General features: G+C 49.6%; 3 protein-coding genes across 9 annotated transcripts in view; 1 reads left to right on the forward strand and 2 right to left on the reverse strand.

Annotated features, from left to right (window-relative positions):
• Positions 1 to 2,278, forward strand: part of GPSM1 (G protein signaling modulator 1) — an 81,320-nt gene extending 79,042 nt beyond the window's left edge. For all 4 annotated transcript variants that reach the window (XM_074923936.1, XM_074923937.1, XM_074923935.1 and 1 more), the window contains one exon: positions 188 to 2,278. In XM_074923936.1, the coding sequence (XP_074780037.1) occupies positions 188 to 376 (189 nt within the window). In that variant the 3' untranslated portion in view covers positions 377 to 2,278. The remainder of the gene's footprint in view (positions 1 to 187) is intronic.
• DNLZ (DNL-type zinc finger) lies at positions 759 to 8,424 on the reverse strand. 2 transcript variants are annotated; one of them, XR_012634933.1, is made up of 7 exons: positions 8,245 to 8,384; positions 8,014 to 8,159; positions 7,794 to 7,933; positions 3,805 to 3,960; positions 3,435 to 3,606; positions 2,743 to 2,849; positions 759 to 858 (listed from the first exon to the last, which is right to left on the reverse strand). XR_012634933.1 is itself a non-coding variant. In XM_074923939.1 (6 exons), the coding sequence occupies exons 1-5, from the start codon at positions 8,419 to 8,421 to the stop codon at positions 2,808 to 2,810; spliced, it is 690 nt and encodes a 229-aa protein (XP_074780040.1). In that variant the 5' UTR covers positions 8,422 to 8,424; the 3' UTR covers positions 759 to 858; positions 2,743 to 2,807. The 2 variants fall into 2 exon arrangements, 1 of the variants encoding a protein (XP_074780040.1); XM_074923939.1 differs by lacking the exon at positions 8,014 to 8,159 and having other exon boundaries at positions 3,435 to 3,609; positions 8,245 to 8,424.
• A 460-nt stretch (positions 8,425 to 8,884) lies between these two features.
• CARD9 (caspase recruitment domain family member 9) lies at positions 8,885 to 19,793 on the reverse strand. Of its 3 annotated transcripts, none has more exons than XM_074923943.1 (13): positions 19,430 to 19,793; positions 17,359 to 17,588; positions 16,134 to 16,271; positions 15,386 to 15,711; positions 14,805 to 14,984; positions 14,456 to 14,602; positions 13,878 to 14,003; positions 13,564 to 13,755; positions 12,989 to 13,030; positions 12,326 to 12,371; positions 10,841 to 10,911; positions 10,023 to 10,105; positions 8,885 to 9,136 (listed from the first exon to the last, which is right to left on the reverse strand). In XM_074923943.1, the coding sequence occupies exons 2-13, from the start codon at positions 17,540 to 17,542 to the stop codon at positions 9,040 to 9,042; spliced, it is 1,632 nt and encodes a 543-aa protein (XP_074780044.1). In that variant the 5' UTR covers positions 17,543 to 17,588; positions 19,430 to 19,793; the 3' UTR covers positions 8,885 to 9,039. The 3 variants fall into 3 exon arrangements, with proteins under 3 accessions (XP_074780044.1, XP_074780043.1, XP_074780045.1); XM_074923942.1 differs by having other exon boundaries at positions 14,456 to 14,605; XM_074923944.1 differs by lacking the exons at positions 8,885 to 9,136; positions 12,326 to 12,371; positions 12,989 to 13,030 and having other exon boundaries at positions 14,456 to 14,605.
• Positions 19,794 to 21,200: the final 1,407 nt, after the last annotated feature.

A 21,200-nucleotide genomic window follows, 5' to 3' on the forward strand; every position in this document is an offset into this window, starting at 1 on the left:
GGCTTTGCCTCCCCCCGCAGTGCCCGCGCCCTGGGCTGGGTCACTGCTCCCCCGCAGCGGGTGCAGCACTGCACGGGGGCAGCCTGTGCCCTGAGCCCCCCCCGGGCACTGGTCCCAGCCCTTTCCATCCCGGGCAGGGCTTTGGTGTCAGGGCTCAGTCCTAAGGCCTATTCTCCTCCTTGCACAGTCCTCCAGGATCGATGACCAGCGCTGTGCCCCCCCAGACTCCATCCCCCGCGGCCCCACCATGCCGGATGAAGATTTTTTCAGCCTCATCCAGCGCGTCCAGGCCAAACGCATGGATGAGCAGCGGGTGGATTTGGCCTCAGCCCAGGAGGAGGCAGCAGAGGAGCAGCAGAGGCCTGGTTCCAGCTAAGAACTGGGGTTTGGCTTGGGGAGGGGGTTGTTTTGGTTTCATTTCTGTTTTTAAAAAGGAAAAAAAAAAAAAAAAAAAAAAGGTGTAGGTGGTTTCAAAGCCGAGTGTCCCTGCGCTCCAGGAGCTGCCCCCGGCCCCCAGCACAGCAAGGCCCAGCTGCCGGGGGACGGGTTTTAAACAAGGGGGTTCTTAGGACACGCGGCCGCTCTAACACCGGGCACAGCACAAGGGAAGACAACTTTGGCAGCCCCTTTGCTGATCACCTAAAAATCCAGAAACTTCTGTTGATGGCCAAAGGAGGAGCCCAGAGTGGGTGGTTGACTCCAGCCTGGATGTCTTTTATTGCCACAACACTTCTAAGTTAACAGGGGAAGGGAAGAGCACCTTTTCCATTTTGAAGTCCTCCTGTCTTGCCTGCAGCACAAGGTGACACAAATTGCTTTGGATCCTTCCCTGGAACATCTCGCTCAGATTTGTTCTTCCTACAGGAGGAAATGAGCCCAAGTCAGAGGCCACACCAGTCCTTTTAAACCTCACCCCAGCCACAGTCGTGGTCCTACACACCTTAAAAGTTTATTTTAGGTTTGCTGAGGCCTCTGCAGCAAGCCCTGTGCCACCCCCGCTGCTCCCCAGCCACAGAGCTGAGCCAGGGCCCCCGAGCAGGGGCAAAGCCTCGCTCCCCCCGAGCTTTAGTGAGCTCTGGTCACCTCTAGAGAACAGCCCTGCAGCAAAGCCCAGCCTCTGCCTGGGACAAAGCCTGAGGGGCCTGTGGGGGGCAAGGGGGCCTCTGCCTGTCTGCTCAGCACCGGGCAGACGGGGGCAACTCACCTGAGGGTGGTGCTGAGCCCCCAGCCCCGGCAGGACTGTCCCGGGTGCAGGTGAGCGTGCCCGAGGCTGGCGTTCAGCAGGGACCCGCTTCGGGAGCCAGCAGTTTTCTGGCCAAGGACTATCGGGAGAGCAAGTGGAACCAGCCCCTCCCTCCTCCCCGTGGGAGTCAGAGCCCTTCCCTCCCCTCGCTTCTCCCCAGACCAGCACCCCGCAGGCCCTGGCTCTCGGCGCAGCACCCCGGTTCTGCCCCCTCTGTCTCCACACACGGAGCCTCCCGAGGGCTCCAGACCTGGTGCTGGCTGGGAAGTCGGCTCCACCCCCAACACAAGCCAAGAGTCTACATTTACTTTCATTCCTTCTCCTCTTGGAACAGTTGGAAAAGCCAAGCCCAGAAGGAGGGGAGCAGGAATCTAACTTCAAGGAGGTGGAGTATTTTTTCTTTGCTTGACCAGATCTTGGACTTCAGAAACTCCAGTACCGAGTCTGCCAAAGCAGATTATGTTCCTTTAGAGAACAAATCAGCACTTTCTATTTGAAATGCATTTGATGGAAACATTTCCAACCAGCAGTAAGATTTTTTTTTTTTAGACCAGTGATGCTGCTCATCGGGCATTTAACCTGCCTGCACTGACCCTGAGGAGGGGGAGCTGCGTTCTACCTGCTGCCAGGGAGGCTCACCTGCTCCAGGCTGCCTGGCCAAGGCCCGGCCTCCTCCCTGGGGCTGGCAGAGCTCTGCCCCAGCTCCACTTTGTGAGGAGGAGGAGAACAGTGAAGATGAAGATGATGACGTGACCAGCTGCAGGCTCAGGCCTGTGCAGCTCTCGGCCAGGTGGTGAACTGGAATCTGACCGTTAAGCTTTCAGAGGTGTTAATTATTTGCCATATACTTGAATGTATGAGCTTATTTATTTTTTACATGTGCATTTGCTAATGTCATTTTAATGGGGAATTTCCAACCCACAGGTACTTTTTTTTCTAAAAAATAATCTGCCAAATGAATTAATATATTAGAAATGAATACAGCGCAAGGGGAAGGGGAGGCTGTGCTTAATAAATATTTGTGTCTAAGCTTCAGTGACAGCTAATTTCCCTTATTTCTTGGCCAGCCTGCCTGCTTTGCTGACCGCTGCCCCTGGGAACGGGGCTGGGGGTCTTGTGTGTCAGTGTCGAGGGTTTATGCCCCCACCTGCCTTAAATGCAGAGCGTGGCTGTGGCCAAGGGGCTGGGGCTGTGACGGGGACACAAAGCCCTGAGCATTCCCTGCCCCGAGCAACAGCCCAAGCCTAGAAGTTACCAGGACGACCAGACAGACCCACAGCCCTGCAGTGTCCCAGAAAAGACCCGCTTGTCCCCGCTCGAGGCGCGTGGCTGAGCCTTCCCTTTCAGCCCTGCCCGGGGGCTCCGGCTCAGCCCAGTCTCGGTGCCTCGGCGGCGCCTGGCCCAAACCCCAGGTCTTGTTTCCCCGTTGGCAGCTGCTGGAGGAAAAGGGCAGCGAGTGCCGCCGAAGCCCTGGCACCAGCCCTGGTGAAGGTACTCACATAGCAGCAGGCAGCAGCGCTCGCACGTTCCAAGGCGGCAGGCGTGAGCAGGCCCTTAGACTTCGCTAGAAAGTGGCCCGAGAGCAGCAGATTTTGGATCCTGAGCCCTGTGAGGATAAAGCCAAGTCATAGCTGGTCTTCCCACGCCTGACTAACTTGTGCTGGCCACTGCCAGTCCTGGTCAAGGATTAATGAAGAGCCACCAGCTCCTTTTCCTAAGGCAGTCTCGTGCCTCTTGGTGCCTGGATGCAAGAAGTTTGGTGCTAGTAGTCTCTGTGTGTGACTTGGGGACAACTCTGCCCCCAGGTACACAAAGATTCCTAGGAAGAGGTGAAACCCTTGTGTGTGTTGGGGTCTCACCTGCTGTCCCTGTCCTTCTCTGGGGAGGGAAGCAAATGCTCTGTAGTAAACATTGTCCCCTCGAGAGCCCCTGGGAGCAGAAGGTGACAGCTACAATGCTGTCCAGAGCCACCCACAGCCCGTCCCCTGCAGTAGCAGTCAGTGGCCAAGGCCAGCCCTCTCTCCCAGCTGCAGATGGACACGGGATTGCCAGGGCCGAGGTGCTGATCTCTGCTGCTCGGCTCTACATGTGCCCCGAGAGGCACCTGCAAGCCAGGGCTGATGGCAGGCCCGTGCAGATTTTTGTATCGCTCTTCTGCCGAGTCAGGCCAGGGCTGCGTCTCCGCACTTACCTCAGCCCTCCCCAGGGCCTCGTGCTGCTCCTGCTCCTGCCATCTCTGCTCTCCAGCTGTTGGAAAGGTGCTCAGCAGGAAGGGATCTGCTGGCCCCAACACCCAGGCACTGCACATCTCAGTCTGGAGTTGGACAGCTTCTGGCTGCTCTCCATAGCAACCTCCTGGGACTCTGCTAGGCCAGGACACAGCCCGTGGGCTAAGTTAACTCCTGCTCGGCTTTGCAGTAAGGCAGAGCCACTCTTGCAGTGAAAAGCCCAGCCCAGCCCCCCCGCACCGCCGTGAGACCCCGTGTGAGTGGTGATTCACTTCACAGCCCCCAGACCCTTCCTCACAGCCTGCGATGCTACAGGAAAATAAACAAATGTACCTGCCCCATCGCCACTTCAGCGAGCCAGGCAAATCCCCGAGAGGCCCTGCGGTACAGCTCAGCCCTCCGCAGCACACCCAAGCGTGGTGGGGTGTAGAACAGCCACCTCTGCGGGAGGCAGAGTCCAGCGTGGCGCAGACGACATGTTCATGCACGCTGGTAGCAAAAAGCAGCGGGGGGTTATGTCAGGAAGCCCCAGCAAACGAGTCCCTGCGCCCCAGCCACCCTCTCGGGCCTGCGCAAAGGCCTTCCCGCAGCAAGTCCTGTCACCACTCGCTCCCCCAGCCCCATCTCACCCACTCCACCCAACACTGCTGCCTTCCAACCACCAGTAACCCCTGCAGCTGACAGACACAACCCACCAGAGTCCCACACCGGCCAGATTAACTCTGGAATCTGGCTGCACTACAAAAGGAGGATTTGCCTGAAGAGGCAGAAAACAAGAAGCAAAGTACTGAACTACAAAGCTCTAACGGGACAGGATTCAGGAACAGGAGCCTTCCCTTAACAGCCACAGTGAGATGCTTCAAGGACCGTGCAAACGAACAGCTTTATGTTTGGTGCCCACCCTGTGAATGCTGCTTTGCCCCTCCCTGGCTTGAAATCGCCACCTCCCCCCCACACCGCAAAGCCTTACCCGGGTCTGCCGCACCCGCAGTGGCTCTCCCCTGCACCAGGCCCTCACGTCACGTTTTTCCCACCTCGACACACCCCAGCTCAGGAGAAAGGCTCCTTCCCTTCTCCCCGCTGCCCCGTCTCTGCGGTGCTAAAGGGCTGCTGGGCTCCTCCTAGACAAGGCACGCTCACCTCTGTCCTCTTTCAAGAACAGACACGCTTCTCTGTGACACATTTGTCAGAAAAACCCACTTCAAAAGGGAGCACAAAAATCCTTTTATACCTGCAACCTATGAGCAGCAAATCCTTCTGTATTATATGCAAATTCCCTCTCCCAGATAAAAGCCCCAGAATGTTTTGTCATGAGAAGCAACAGCTCGGGAAATTGGTGTTCCCTGTAATCTGCTGCCTCCTGTTCTGTCCAGATGTTGGCCTGAACCTTCAGAGAAGCAGCGAAAATACACCCCCCTCCAGCCCCCGACGTGGGTGCTGCAGGGCCAGGCACACTGTCCTGCCTCCACAGCACCTGGTGCCAGAGGACGCTGGGCCGAAGGAACAACTAAATTCTAGTTAACAGCCATCACGGATGGATTTTATGACAGTTTTTACTGTAATGCAGCAAAAACAAGCCCCACCTTTCTGTAGCTGGGGCTCAGTAACAGGTAAGAAAGGTAAGGAAAACAGTACAGAAAGTCAGGTTGTAAATGTACCGTTTCCGAGGCAACACAGATCCTGCAACAGCTGCTCAAAGGCGTTAGTGCAATGGAAGCAGAATGTCGGTTTTCAGGTAAAAGGCACTAAAAATCTTCCAACAGAGTGCTAATACGCGCCAGCAACTCACAACAGGGTGAGCACGCAGCAACGTTCCAAGATGCAAGACTCCTGTTTCTTAATTATTTCATCTCTGGCATGGAGCTGTCTCGGGGTGTGCTGTACTTCACTGAGATCTGAGCACACACAGGGATGAAGTTCCTGACCTCAACGCTGCCTCATCACTCTGAATTTACGTACCAAGAGGAAAACAGGACCGTTGTCCTGCCGCTCCCATCCCAGCTTATAACACAACACGCATAAAAAGATGAACCAACTCATTACTACTCATTAACACATGCAATACTCTCACTGAATACTTTGCTGATTAAGGACACGAACACCTGGACACGTTGGGCTTAAAGAATTGGGTCTGTTCAGCTCTGAGACACAAAGGCTAAGAGGGATTTTACTGCTTTCTGTAGCTGGCTAATGAGAGGGCGCAGGGAACAGAGACAGGCTCTCCTCAGAAGTGGATGGTGTTCGGGAAGAAGGTAACGGGTGCAAGCTGAAATGCAGGAAATTTCAGTTAGGTGTTGGTTTTGTTTGCTTGTTTTCACTATGGGATTGGTCAAATACCACAACACAGGTCCAAAGAGGTGCTGGGATTTCAATTCTCTGAGATATTAAGACAAGCCCTGAGCATCCTTATCTAACTGGACCTTCTTTGAACAATAGGGTTGGACTAGAAACCTCCAGACATCCCTTCCAACCTGAATCATTCTTTGATTGCAAGTTTAAAACCAGAAGAAAGCAGACACTTCACTGTACTTCAGGCTAACAGTCCTTGAGAGAAGTTAAGCTTTCATGCAGGCAGAGGAAGTAAGCCCTAACAAATGCAATATGATCACTCACTGCCTGGTCCATCACTACCCGAGCATTATACGCTGGTAAACCCCAACGTCTTTCATGTATGAAATTATTGTTTTTTTCTCTAACTGATCTTAACACACAGCAGTGGCGTTAATAAGCACCTCAGTGTCTATCAAGTAACTCCAAGACAACTTTATAGGTGTTCTACTTATCTCCGACATGCTTCACAAATACTAATTTTGCCTTCACGCCCATCCTCCCCCTCCCCAACCAGGCAGTTGCATAACCCCAACACTGCTCACCGACTCACCGCCCGAGCGTGGCGGGTTGGGGATGACGCTCCCACCAAACCCGACGGCTTTCAGCCCTGATGCGAGGGGCACGGAAGCGAAACTCTGGAAGATGACACGGGAAAGAGAAAAAGCAGCACACGACTGCAGTTAAGAGCTACAGATCTGACCCTCCCCGCAGGGTCCTTCAGGCTCTGCAAACGCACGCAGGGCGGGGTGGTACCTCCTCAGGTGGTACCAGTTGCCTTGTTTGCTCTGCAACCAGCTGGTGCCACACACAGCTGGGCCAGGCCAGGAGCCATTGCTAAAGCCTCTCCAGCCACAGCTGCACCTCCCCAGGCCAGAGCACACGGTCTGGCTCCCCACTCAGCACAGAACAAAAAGGGCTCCTAGCACTGCTGAAGCCCCGAGACTTATCTTAAATTCAGCAAAACAAGCACCAGGAAAAATATCTACGCTCCATCTCGAAGAGCATTAGCCTGATCAAAGGCAGAACTACACAAGACAAAGACAACAAGAGAAAGACCAATGCCCAAGTTTATTTTAAACACAGAAATTTCCCATTGAAATCAGAGAATAAAGATTAAGAGTCTCTCTTGCCATCAGCAGAACGACACAAATCCCATTTGTCAGGTCTGTCCCTTGCCGCCAGTCTCAGGGGGGGCTTCCCCACTTTCTCCCTCTGTGGTCTGGCCTTGAGACCCGGTATCTGCCGAGCTTTCCAGAAGCAGTTCCAAGGCTTCCTCACCAGCCACACGTCTCACCTTCTCCCCTTTGGCTGCCAGGATTTCCTCGATATTCCTTAACAGCAGCGATTTGAAAACCAACAGTGACACCACAGCAAAGGCCAGACCTAAGAGTTGAGCCCAGGCTCGCTCTCACACTTTACTCTCAGGATTAACACACCCAGTGAATCACACACAAGCATCACGACGGTATTTCTCCACAAAGAGTCTGGAAAGCAGATAAAACCACCCAAACCTTCCAGGACTATTTTCATCCATGAAGATCAATAATTTAGTAATTACAGCTAAAAAGAAATTTTCAAAGGTATCTGTTGGAGTTAGAAATCACTGAAATTCAGCAGCAGATGAGCTGACACCTTTGAAAGGCTTAGCCATGGAAACCTAGCGGGGATCTGACAAAGCCCAAGGGAGAAGAGAACCCCACACGCAGTAACTCACCTCCTGGCACTAACAAGGATGCCTGTGCATCACCCAGCTTCTGCTGCTTTACACACCATTTATTTGGATGCTAGGTAGCAACGGTCAAATTGCAGGAGATTATAAAACGCTGGTTGTGTTAAGAAACCAGATGAAACAGAATTACACCCATCAAAAACTTTGGTTTTCTATGAACCCCATTTTAAAAGCATCAAAGAAATAATGTATCAGCTCGGGAGGATCCAGCTGTAACTCAGCGGTCCCTTCCCCTTAGCAAGAGCCCTGCCGGCACACCCACCTCTTTCCTTCCAGGTCCGAAAACCAGCCCAGGTTATCGGCAATGACATGGTGATTCCCGCAGCCCGGACACTTCACTATCACCACCCCGTTATGGTAGGCTAACTTGGAAATTGTTTTTGCTGATCGGGTCTGGCAGACCTACAAAGCAAACAAAACGGATTTTATGACCACGGTAACTGCAGGTTCTAAATCTTTTAAGAGAAAAACGTTGTATTTACCTGATTAAAAGGTTTCCTTCCCCCTCCCTCATCTCTAACAATTGCAAGGCGGCTTTGACCGTGTTACGGTGGTTTCGTACTAACGTGCTCCACGGACCGGATCCCGGCGGAGGCCCCGCGCCGCGCCCCGGCCGGGGGATCTTTCCCTGGGAAGAGCCGTTTTACCTCAGCCCGCGGGCCCGGCGCCGCCCCGGCCCTCACGCCGCCCCGGCCGCGCCCTCCCGCGCCCACCTTGCAGGTGTACACCAGGCGATAGTGCGTGGCCCGCGGCTGCCCCGGGGCGGCGGCGCTGCAGGCCGGGCGGCGCGGAGGGCGGCGGAGCGGCGGGACGGGCGGGGGGCGGCGGGGCCGCCATGGCGGAGAGGCGCGGAGAAAGGCCCCGAGCAACGCCCGCGCCGCGCGCTGCATGGCGATGGCGCAGGCGCGCGGGGACGGCGCGCGTTGAGGCGGCGGCGGCCATGTCGGGTGCGGGCGGCGGCCATGTCGGGTGCGGGCGGCGGCCATGTCGGGTGCGGGCGGCGGCCGGCCCCGCCCGCCCCCCCGCGGGAGGCCTGACGCCAGGAACCGAGCAGCAACCCCGGCCCTTCGGTCCGTGGGACCGGCGGCCGCGGCCCGGCACAGGCCGAGATTTCTCCAGCGGCCGGTAGAAGCGGGGGCATCACACACCAGGGTCCTGCCTTCAGTGACAGAGCAGCGGACCCGGGCCTTGTGGGGCACAGGGCAAGTGCCTCAGACCCTGCCCCAGGGCTTCGGACCCACAAATATTTAATCGTGTTTTATTTGTGCACCACCCGCCTCTCACATCAGTGCAGTTCTAGAGAGGTGGAGCAAAAAAATGTCTCATTCCCAGATAATGTCTCATAATGTCTTATTTTACCAGAGCAAAAAATAAAAGTCTCATTACAAACATTAACTTTTGATAAGTGTTCGTTTAGATGGTATTAAAATGGAAGGAGTCCATGGAGAGAGAAAGACAGAGGCCAGGGCTGCCTGGCTGCTCTTCCCCCCGCAGGTCGGCTCCCGCTCTCAGGAGCCTTCGGTGTCAGTGTTGTCGCTGCCAGTGGTGTTCTCCCAGTCTGCCTCGTGGTGTCGGCCCTTCAGTATTCTTCGCATTGCTCTTTTTCTGAAAACAAGACTAGACGTTTCATTTTTAGAAGATGTTTTCTGCAAACAAGTGGCGTTTGAACGTTTTGGGGAGTTGAGGGCGGAGGGGGGGTATGTGTCAATGCACTGAGCGTTTAGCCGAATGCGATGGTTCGCTCACACAGCCAGCAAAGCCCTGACTGGTAGCAGCATAAAGAGAATTCATCTAAATTGGTGAAGACATTCTTACATTTCTTGAAGTGTGGTGTATTGTTGATATTCAGTTGAAGCAGCCAAGAAATCCTACCCTGAGTCCGTCCTTTATATAAAATAGAATTGTCAACAGCCAGAAGAGTAGTTTACAGTGCCATTATGAGCACTTCCAGCTAATGCTAGAACTATGCTCCTAGTTTCATACTGTTTTCATCACTCTCGTGCTCCATAAAGGCAGCAATCAGTGAAGACACCAGGCATTGAGAGAACGGGCCTTCAAACGAGCATTTGAAGAGGACAGAGGGTGGAAATTGCTCCCATTCACAGTCCTGGGAGTTTGGTCTTGAATGTCAGCAGTATGTCAGATGGATAGTGAATGTCAGATTTCACTCACACATGGGAGAAATCGATCAAATTTACTAAACTAGCAATTTTTTGGAGCGCCCTCCACTGCCTGCTGTGGAACCATCTGCATCATCAAGAGCAAATGTGATCATTGCTATCTTGGCTACCTCTGGTACTAAAAGAGGAGTCTCAACCAGTTCAGCTAGAAGTATAAGCCTCTGAAGATAAGATCTGGAAGGCATTTATACCCTCCATGAATCAAGGTTGGGAACAGGGGAGGGACAGAAAAGAGGAACTACATAAAACAAGCTAATCAGTTCAGTCACACAGGTTATGTCTACATTAGTCCCGCCTACTAAAGTCCAGACCTTCGGTAACGCTCAAAGCAGTCCTTCATCCTCCTCCGCTCCTTTTCTGCCAGTTCCTCATTGGCTAAACCACACTCCTTGAACTAGAAAAAAAAAATCCACACAAAAAGGAACTTGATTCTTCTGAAGATCAGATCAATGTTAGCACCAGGTAACGCAAACCTGCGCTGCAATGGTGGCTGATTTTGAGGCTGATGTACTGCAGCTGGTCTCTGCAGAGTGAAAGGCTGCAGACCACCCAAATAAACTTGATCATTTCTCCTGGCTTGTTTGTGCAATGAATCCGTTTACATTTAAATGAAGGAGAAAAAAACCCAATGTGAACCTATGCCTTCAGATGACCGAGAACAGTGTTCACTCCCCAAACCCGCACCCAGGAAAGCGGCCCACTGCACACAGCTAGCTTCCCACAGCTGCTTGGGCCTGCAGAATGAAGTACAGCATGTCCATTTCTGTAATACACCTGCTTCACATAGTTTTACTATCTTTATTCTCTCCCATTTGTAACCTTGGGACTCTTTCCTGTACCAGCAGTAATACTGCAGACAATTAAACTGGAAAACATCCATACCCAGAAATGAAGGCCAGGAAGTAATTAGAAGAGGTTTCTAGGCACAGATGGAGAAATATACTCGTAAGTGTTCTGCTGTTCAGAGTTCACCCTTTTTGGAGGTTGAATTCTGTACAAAGTGCTCAGATTTTGGAAAAGCAGTAGCTGCTTAGATGCTTCTCAAAGCTGGTAAATCCATCATTAACAAGAACATTAAAGGTCACAAACCCCCGTCATGGTAAAGAAGAGCCCACAGAGATTCTCTTACACTGGGTGACTTCGGAGGCAGACTGCTCTCTCGAGTGCTGAATTGCTGGTTTTGTCCTTCAGGGCAATCTTCTAAGAAAAGGAAAAATCCCAGCTTTAGTCATAGTTGCCATTGTGAAGTCACTTCTCCCTCTACCAGTTTGTCAAATGGCAATAGCTGTAATGTAAGAGCTGCCCAGCACTACACAGAGACAACAGCAGAACTGAAACCAAGCCTCAAGACGTTCAGGATTCAGTCCTGTGATCAATGCACGAGTCACTTCTCATTTTACTTGAGCCCCGATTCTTGCTTAGGGTGATGGAGTTCCCCCTCAGGCTCAGAGATATCAGCTTTCTAGTTTCTGGTTATGCAGGAGCCAAACAAATTGCTGCAAAGCAGCACCTCTGCTTAGTATTGTTTAAAAAAAAAAAAATAAATCATGTTAGAGGTCACCACAAGAAATCACGTTAATCATTATTTTAACCATAATTTGTCCCTGTTCCCCAACAAGTTGTGCATCTAAGGCAGTTCAGACCATATTTTAGTGAAACTCCTTATGTAGTGATCAGGTATCATGATACATGTTTTTGAACTGAGTGAGATAGAATAATAAAAGGTTTTTTGGATCAGTGTTGTTTAGCTTTTGTGAAAAATCTCCCATCTCAATGAATAAAGAGATCATTCAGATCTTCTAAGAGATCAGAACAGAAAGTTTCTTCTACTGTGCTAGTTTGCTTCCTTTCTCAACGTGTTTTGAAAGAGAATTTCAAGTTGTTAGAGGAGCCTATTAATTCCTTTCCACACTGCTGAATCATTTCCACTGGGGATGCTACAGAAACAGAACCAGTGACAGTGTTAACTACGTGGTTCTGCTTTTGTGAAAATAGCCTGCAACATAAAAGGGAAGAGGGGAGGGAAAAATCCCTGGAGAAAGCCACGTGGTCCAGCTGAAGTGGAAGGATGTTTGCTCTGTTCTCAGCTCTGCCACAGATGCAAGAAGAGTTTAAGGGGAGGATGGGGGAAGCACCATGTACCAGGTGGTTTTTCCTGGACAAATTCAGTAGACAGATTGTCTCAAAAAAAAAAAAAAAAAAAAAAAGACTTGGAGGTCCTAGGATTATCTAATGATACCACTTTTCCCACGTCATGCAGCTATATGGAAGACCCTCTCAGAGACCATGTAGTAAAAGGTCAGCCCACAGAGCTTTTTTCTCTCAAAAAAGCTTTATAAGCATTCACTGTTCCCAGCATCTGGGACATGTTCTGCTTTTTATAGGCAAGAAAGATGGTGGTATGGCAGAAGCCTTGATTTATGGGTACCTGTTCTGAGTCATCTCAAGGAGGTTTTGCTCAGAGTGCCAAGCACACCCCGCTGAGAAGCATTTCTCACAAACTGAGTCGCCAGTCAGACTACCTGTTCTTCGCTAAAAATAAAACCCAAGAATATCTTTTTCTGTCCCTCTGAAACACTGTACGAATTCCACATTTCCTCAAGAAAAGCCTTACTTTTAGTTGGTTTTGTATCTTCATCTAGATGACTGTGAAGAGTAATCTATGGAACAGAAACAAAGCAAGAACATGAGAACTGCCCCTTACTCTGTCTCACACAGTAGCTAGGAACAGATGGAGGAATATAAGAAACAGGACATGCATAGAACTAACCTCTCCTTAGTGCACCTTGCTGCCAGCAGAACAGCAGACTGAGCCAGAAGTTGCAGATCTACCCATGGATTTATCCTCCATGAATAGATCCAGTTCCTTTGGCCTCCTTTATACTTTTAGCCTCCAGACAATGTGACAATCGCTTCCACACTGAAGTTATAAACTAAAAACTCTTTACTACAGATGTCCCCAGGGACAGGCTTATTTTTGTCTGTTCTCCCGCAGGAGAGGCAATTAGAAACAACACAAAATAATTCAATTCCCCCAATTTGCTTAGACTCAGAAAATCTTGCTGATTAATGCCATAACTGTGTCCTACACTTCAAAATCTCAGGACATGGGGATATTCTGTCACTGGTCTATTTTGTGGCCTCTGTTCTTTTTGGTATCACCGAAATGAGTCTGAGCCATGGATTGAAGACTATCTTAATTAGGTAACTGTGCAGGAGGGAGGAATTTGAAACCATCCCAAAAGAAAGTAAAAGGTAAACAAGGCACCCTACTCACTTCCTGGGAATCTCTAGAGGAGGTATCATCCAGGTCAGAGGTCTGAAATAAAACCAGTATAAATTAATCATTCCTCACAAGCAAGAAATTGGTAATAAGGGAATATACAAGAGACTGAAAGCTCCAGAAAACAGAGAAGTGTGGACTTTCTCCCTCCTACACTCCTGCCTGACCACTTGGAGAAAGTACATAAGATGCCACATTAATTAAAAGCTCATGTATCTAATTTAGGCCCAGAAGCCTTAGCACCCTTATGCCCTGCTCCCAGTTTCATCCACGTGGCTCATATACAGTCTCGAGACTCTTTGGTGGACATCATTTCTGGACATGCTCCAGACACAAACACAGAAGGCCTCAGCCTGCCATCAGTCCAGTTCATCCATGCCTGAAACAAGAGTGAGGTAACAGGAACCACCAAGTCTATCATTTTTCTAAACTCAGCATTTGCATGGAAATGGCTACCCACAGAGCTGGCCCTGCCTGCTGGATTCAAACTGGTTCGGCGCAAAGGCCTCGGACCAGCCCCACACTCAGCTCCCCAACCCACCCCACAGATGACAACCCTGCAGGCCTACCGCTGTGGGCAGCTCCAGCTGCAACCTTTTCAGCTTGGCTTCAGTAGCCAGTAACTGACTCTCCTTTTGGAAGAGCTGCAGTTGCATTTCGTCACATCGCTCCCCCAGTTCCCGAATCTGCTTGCGGTGAGCGTCCCTCTCAACCAGGTTCTTGGAGTACTGCATATAGAACTGTTCTCGGGTCAGGAGCGCCTGGCGTAAGGGACAACATGTTGTGGCGTGTCACACAACAGTACATTCAGGGTTACAGTACTTGCCCACTCCAAACAGCAAAGCAGGGATTAGTGGCAGCTCCAAGAGGAATGTTTTATCACCTGGTCTCTTTCTGAAGCCACTTCCTCCATCTGCTGCAAGACAGCTTCAATCCGTTTTTTATACATCTGGGAGTCCTTCCTCAGAGACGTGCACTGTAGTTCTAGCATCTCTTTCTCCTCTGCATACTGTAGAGAAAAGGTCAAAAGCACCCTGCTTGTGGGCAGAGCCTGAGCTAGACTCTCACCACTTTTTTGCTCATAGCCAGACTGCTACAGCCAGACCTCAGTGCAATGTCAAAGTTCAGCCAGACTGGCCAGTCCGAGCAAGGCCAACCAGAAGGTTGGTCAACACGACTAGGAGGACTGCTAACATGATGGATTTGTGAGTACCCGAGCTGTTAATCATGATAAAAGCTCCCATTACCCTCCAGGCTGAGGCAGGGACTGTTAATTAACACGGGCATTAACAGGTAACAGTTAATGCCACAGACACAGAATGCTACAATATTAGTGTGCCTTTTTTCAACAAACTGTAACTCCTAGAGTAGGAGCAGCAAGGATTGCTGCTGGGCAACTCCCCACTTCATCTGCCTGGCTTCCCCCCGACCCCCAGCAGGAATGTGCAGTGCATCACGTACTTTGTCACGGAGCACCTCAGCTTGCCGCAGCTCCTTGCGAAGGCTGTAAATGGTGTTCATCAGCTCCTGGCGTTCTAGTATCTGGCTACAGTCATTCTCTAGAGTCTTACTGGAGAGGCTCTTCTCCAAACTCTGTTCCCTGGCTACCTGCTGGACGAAAAAAAAAAAGTGAGATACAGCAACCATCTAACTTCATATCAACGCTCTTCCCACAGTCCTGTGTGCTCTGTTTGACTTGGGAGAACAAGACCACAGCTGACCCACACAATCTTCAGTGCAGCCTCGTCGCTGGCCTGGCTGCTACAAATAATCACTTCTCAGGAGTCCATATCCAACCACCCCCACCAACCTGGAGAGTGTTCTGCAGCTCCTGGTTCTTGGCCAAGAGCAACTCCTTCTCCTGCTGGATCTCCCACATGACTTCATGGCTTGGACGCTGCTCTATGGCGTGTTTCAGTTTCATCGTGTGCTTACGCTCCAGTTTGCAGTCATCCTCAGCCTTCATGAGGCTGTGCTTTAAGTGATCGATCTACAAGAAAGTTCAGAGCTCACCAGTAACTCTGGCCTGCAAAAGCAGTTCTCACTCCATTCTCCAGACAAACACGGGGCAAGTTTCTCCCCATCTTTGTTTTCCTCAGGACACCCGGTCCTCCGGGGACCAGAGTCCTGCCTGGGTGCTAAATGGATACAACATGTTTCTCTTGTGAGAGGGCTTAGTCTTGAATGAGAGGAAGCCTGATAATTCTTCACAGCATAACTTGTAATACATGGGCCTACTGGGATGAGCTAGAGACCACCAAGACATGCCACCTGCTAGAGAAGAACCTCATGCTGGACTGGTCCAAGACCATCCTGGGCAAACTCTGGTGCACAGCACAGCCGTCCAGTGATCAGGTAAGGAGGGAGAAGCTTTAAAAGAGGGTGACTGACCTCTAGGATCAGGTCCCGATTCTTCATGAGGGCAGCACTCTTCTCCTCGCTCTGTTTGGCGTAGCTCAGTGCCAGGTTGTAGTTCTCGTCCTTGCACTTCCGCAGCTCCTTGCTCAGGCTGTCCCTCTCCTCCTTCATCTTCTGCGCCCGCTCTTGGTGCTTGCGGAGCAGGCTGTCCCTCACCCACATCTCTTTGATCGTGTCCTCTTTGGTGTGCAGCCACACGGTGAGCTCCTGGGCCTTCCGCCGCTCCTCCTGCACGGTGCTCTGCAGCTTCATGATCTCATTCATCAGGAGCTGGCTCAGGCCAGATTCCCCAGCAGTGTCTGTTTGGTGGGCAGGCATCACCCACCGCTGTCCTGTCTGCTCCCCAAACACACAGACAGCACAGGCTCCCACCCACTTATCAAAGCAGATTGTGGTTGTCACAACACACAAACCCTGAAGACACGTGTGACCAAATTATCCCGGCCATTTCCCCCCTGCTCTGGGCTTTTCTATGCCACAGCGTCACTGACACAACAGGCAGAAGGAAGAGTTGATCCTCCTGCTTCCTCTGCCACCCTCCCAGGTCCAGCCCGTGACACCGGACAGCAGGGCTGTTCCTGCCAGAACCCTTCTGAAGCAGACAGGGGGCAAGCCAGGGAACACACCGAAGCTGGAGAGAGGCAAAAGCAGAGGTGAATCCTCCCTTAATTTGCACAGCAACATCAAGCAAAGAGCTGTTTTTTCAGAACATAAATGTTACCTATAATCATAGAGAAAACCCTGCTGGGCTCCTTGCCAGTTATTTTCTTATACAGCTGTGGATAATAAAGCTCAAGACTCTCCAGAAATGCCTCAAAGCCCTTGTGTCCCGTTCGCTGAAGAATGTCCAGAAGAACACCTGAATAAATAGCAATGGGATATTCTATTAATTTATCTATCTCTCTACCTATTTCTAACATAACAAAATATTGCTCCACCTTCTCCACATGAAGATTAAAGTCCCTGGGATCAAATCCCCCAGCCAATCCTATACCAATTCCCCAGTAATTATACAAAAGTATTTACCTGTGAAGGAACAGTTAAAAACTTAACCCTTATACCTAGCTCCTACTACAGTGGGTGCAAAAAGCAGATCTCAGAAGAGCACTTTACGTTATCCTGCTGATAATTCCAGAAAAGGGAAGTTAAAGCAAATCACCGTGACAGTTTCTGCAGCTCAAGGCTCCACTTCCAAATACTGGAGGCAAATACGGGAAAAAAGGAGCACTAGTGTAGGAACACTGCACATAGCGAGAGAGGTAGGAGGGACAAGCCTAAGAGACCCTGGACTAAAAAGACTTTGATCTCAGTTTTCTACTTTGTCTAGAAACACTCTGTACCAAATCAAGCCCAGGGGGCTTCTTTTCTGTGTTCTACAGTTTCCCAATATGGAAAGCAAGGAAAATACATTTTTTTTCCATGAATCTCAGTAGTTTATCAATAAGAGTTAATCCAATCCAAAAGATGTATTAATAGCATAATGAATCCTGTCATTCTCTCTAGTTGGAACAAGACCAGCACTGCATAGAACAGTCACAAAGAGTTTACTTAATGTGCTGCCAGCGTTCCCTCAAACACCAGAATATAGGAACAAGGGACAATACACACGCTGAATTAATCTTGGAAATCTCCCCCTGCAAAACTTACACAAGAATAATCTTGTGGGTCAAACCCAAGCAACTCCCTCCTTTATGGTAGCCTAGAGATAACTATGCTAACACCAAAAGGCCACACACCCTCTGTGCTCCCATTACCCTTCCTCAGCTCAGGAAAGCATTGACAGAGCCATCTCCATTCCTCCTCTCCTCACAGCAATGTGCTGGGGAAAGGGGCAGCAGAGCAGTGCCTACAATGTTTGTGTCCAGACACAGGCAGACAGTAACTAGAAGCAACGTTCCTTCAGGCCCAGTCTGTTAGCACTCCGCTCCAACCCGCACGTCACCCACCTGCCTTCCGTTTGCGCATGACCAGGCTGGGGTCATTAAGAACTTGCTCCTCATCATCGTGGCTGATCACTTTGCACTGGCGAAGATAGGGCGTTATACGGGAAGGATCGATCACAGAGATCAGCTTCACCCGGAAGTTCTCCAGGTTATTCCAACACGTCTCATCACTATCTTCTTCCAACATGTTGGTTGTGTGGAGTGAGAAGTATTAGTGAGCAGCGTTGTCCTGTCTTGAAAAAACAAAAATAGAAAACAAACAAGCAGACTCTAAGACTCCCAGACTAGTGAGGGGGTGGGTGTGGGGAAACAGAGTATGTTAAAGAGGCTGAGAATAGAAAAGTGTCTTTTAGATACAGGAACACATCTCTCAAGAGGTTGTGAACTCAGCGTTTGCAAATCACCTGCAGAACAGGGTGATATGCTATAGTCATACCTGAAAGAGCAGTGCAGTTACCAAACCAAGATACCAGCAGCTGCGAGACTAGTGCCAGTGCTGCTGACACAGATGTGAAGGAGAGCTAGTGCCAAATTCTGAGAAAACAGAAGTCATCAAAGCTTGATGACCTCCCTCCAACCAGCTGAACACCTCCCAGATCTCACTGCAAGAGCTGAGTGAAACTATTTAGCAACAGGTCTGCTGACAGTGGGCAAGTCATTGAGAGCCCCACGAATAGAGGAAAATCCAACTAACTCTAGATTCCCAATAGTGTACCCCAAGAAAGTGCTGTAAAATCTCACTGACTTCACCACGGGTTCTCCAGATGCTTCACTATGCTTAGAATTAAATCTTTCATCCCCATAAATAATACAAACAAGGGTGGAACACAACACAGAGTAAGCTGATGGTCAACCACAACTTTCCAATTCAAAACTAAGCATCCTCTGAAGAAGTGAAAATGTCTTTAAAGCTCTCCTAATTAGCTGGTTTTTCTGCTTTATGAACAGTTCACTCTTCCTTCTCCACCTCCCAGCACTCGAGACCCCTGTATTGTGCCTGACCACACAGTCACTAAACACCCACAAAAGGCTCTGTGAAAACCCCCGATGGCAACAGCCTTAACTGCATTCAGCTGTAATCCTACAAAAGCTGGTCTTCTGCATCCATGTGCAAAGAGAGGGAACACCATGCTGTATGTAATTTTCCCCGTAAAGACAGAGGTAAAAATCACACGGCAGGCAACCACGAGGTCAGCTGCCTCTCACATCCACCTGACAGATCCCACCTGTGCAGCTTCAGCAATTTGTGCTGACAAACACCAACCTGCGTGGCTCAGCCCGAGGCACCCCGGAAGCCTCCCACTGATGAAGAGTGCCTCCGTGTGTTTGTTTGGTGGGAGCCTGCAGCAGTGCTCAGCTGTACACTGTGGCTACCAGTTACCTGCAGCCTGACAAGAGCCTGCTGTTACCCACAGAGTCAGAAAAACTTCTTCTCAGCCTGAGAGTGTGCAGGTAAACAGATGCAGAAAACCCAACACTTCTATACCCAAGGCTTCTTTCGAATGAGAAACTGGCATTATTTTATTTCTTTGCCCTTTTGTGGTCAGACTGTTCCATACTGAGTACCTTCTGAAATGCCAGTCATTAATTGCTATGCTTATATCACATGTATGAGTTGAGTGCAGTAGCCATTGTCATTTCCAGGGGCTCAGGAAGGCTGCCAGAAACCTTTGTATTCTCATTTCTAGTCATCTTGTTTGGGGCAGGGAGGGTGGGAGCAGAGTTCTGACCGTCAGCAGCTCTACAGGGGCTGGGATCTCACATCTCACTGCATTTCTCTTCAAGGTCATCTCAAACCTTCACTGTTTTTCTGCTCCAGCAGAGAGAAAGACTTCAAAACTCTTCAGCACAGATTCGTTACACATTACATTGTCAGTTCACTTTAACGAGCTGGACTGACATCGAATTAATCATTACTTGTCATGAAAAAAATACTCTGCTCTGCCTGACAAACCAGTCCCAGATCACAGGAAACGCATTCCCCTGTTGATAAATACCACATCCTTACCTCAGAGCTGTAAAACAAAATTTTTTTCCCTATTAACATAAACCATTCTGCATTACATGGACCAACCTGAGCCTGTGCGGTCAGAAGCCTCCTTGTTTCCTCTCTGGTCTAGTAACGCTCGTCTGTGTCGTGTCTCCAAGAAAACTTGTCATGAATGCAGTCTCCCTTTATGTTCTAGCTAGAGCAAAGATCATTCCAGGAGCAAAACTGGCTTGAGAAAAGGGGAAACTACTCAGCTATACTCTGAGACAGGAAAGGGAAGAGAAGGAAAAAAAAGTTTTTTTAAAAAAGGGGAAGCCTGAATGGGTGATAGGGGAGAGGAGAAAAACGTTAGTTGCATGGCAAGTCAGCAGCATTACATATGCAGTGATTTTAGACTCATTCTGGCTTTGTTTTCCAATCTGTAATACTCAATTACCATCTAGAGTCCAGAAAGTTTATTTGTGTAGTGGTCAGAAAGACTAAGAAGAGTGAAGGTCACAGGCACAGGTCTGTCCAGCTGATTTCAGGGGACAAAACGAGCCAGGGAGAAGGAAGAGGCTCTTCAAATGGCCTTTCAGCTGTTAACATAACATCATTATACAGGAAAGCAGGTGGCAGCAAGAATCTCTTCTGGTTTAGAGTTCAGCTGAAAAGGATGATTTCTATAATGATGCCTCTAATTTTGGATGTCCTTAAGCTTCAAGCATAATTATGACAACTCAGTATTTTGAGGGAAAGGGAGTCAAGTCTTGGCAAAGCAAGGAACATAACCCACGATTCCCAAATTACAGGCTGTGGCTCTAACAGTAATTAAAGGAGCAGCACAGCAAGCAGCATTGTGATTATGTGAAGCATCAACATCATACCTTTGACTGCCTCTCCGCCTTCCCACAGTCCTAGAACTGTAGCTGCAACAAGAACTCACTAACAGTCTGTTTTAAAAAAGTCTCAAGAACATACACGCTCTGATACCATGGCAGCATGACACATTTTCCCATTAGCTTCCCACTCCACTCTTTGTTCTGCTTTCTAAGTTTCTGGAGAGTTTCTCCATGTTATCATTAGGAGTAGGGCAGAGATGCTCCAAGATTTTTTAAGCTTGTGCTTCTTGTTAGGCATTAAATTAGCTTTCCACTAAAAAAAGATACAATACCTCTATTAGCTATGCCCTTGCTGAAGGTAATCAGAATGTCTGCTAATTGACCAATCTAGCCTCAGCAGTTTTTGTTCTATAGTACCAGATCAGTTTAATCCTGAAAAAGAGCACAAACAGCTGCTTCTTATAGTTATACAAAGTTTTTCTACAAGCAGTAAGATTACGGGGGCATATCAAGTGGCACTCAAAGGACAACAATCATTTAGAGCACAGATCACATTTACCACCAGCGCCTCACAGTAACAGCGCTGTGGTGAACAGCACACAGAACTGTATGGCAAAGCTTCTGCCACATCTGAATTTCTTGGAAAAAAGTTATCTATACCAGCTTACAGAAAACAGAGTACACTGGAAGAGGAAAGCCACTTAAAAATAATTTGTTTTGCTCCACGATGTCTTGAGACCCAATGACAGCAACATTGGTACCCACCATCCCCCCGCCCCCAGCTCTGCCTAAAGGGCCCTCGTAGAAGAGTTGCAACTCTCAGTGCTCTAAACTCATCACTGCGCTCTCGGGAAGCTGAGCCAGCACAGCAGAATGAAGCTGTCTGCAGCACTTTCCCACTAGATTTTATCAACTTTGACTCAGCTAGCCTCGCACCTCTCTGTAAGAAAGAAATTGCTGGTTTATGAATGAAGAAACAAGTTTTTCTTAAGTGATTTGCTAATATCTGTATGGGGCAGGCTGTGGAAGAATCA

This window comes from Athene noctua, chromosome 20 (genome assembly GCF_965140245.1).
Source record: "Athene noctua chromosome 20, bAthNoc1.hap1.1, whole genome shotgun sequence".
NCBI classification, from domain to species: domain Eukaryota; kingdom Metazoa; phylum Chordata; class Aves; order Strigiformes; family Strigidae; genus Athene; species Athene noctua.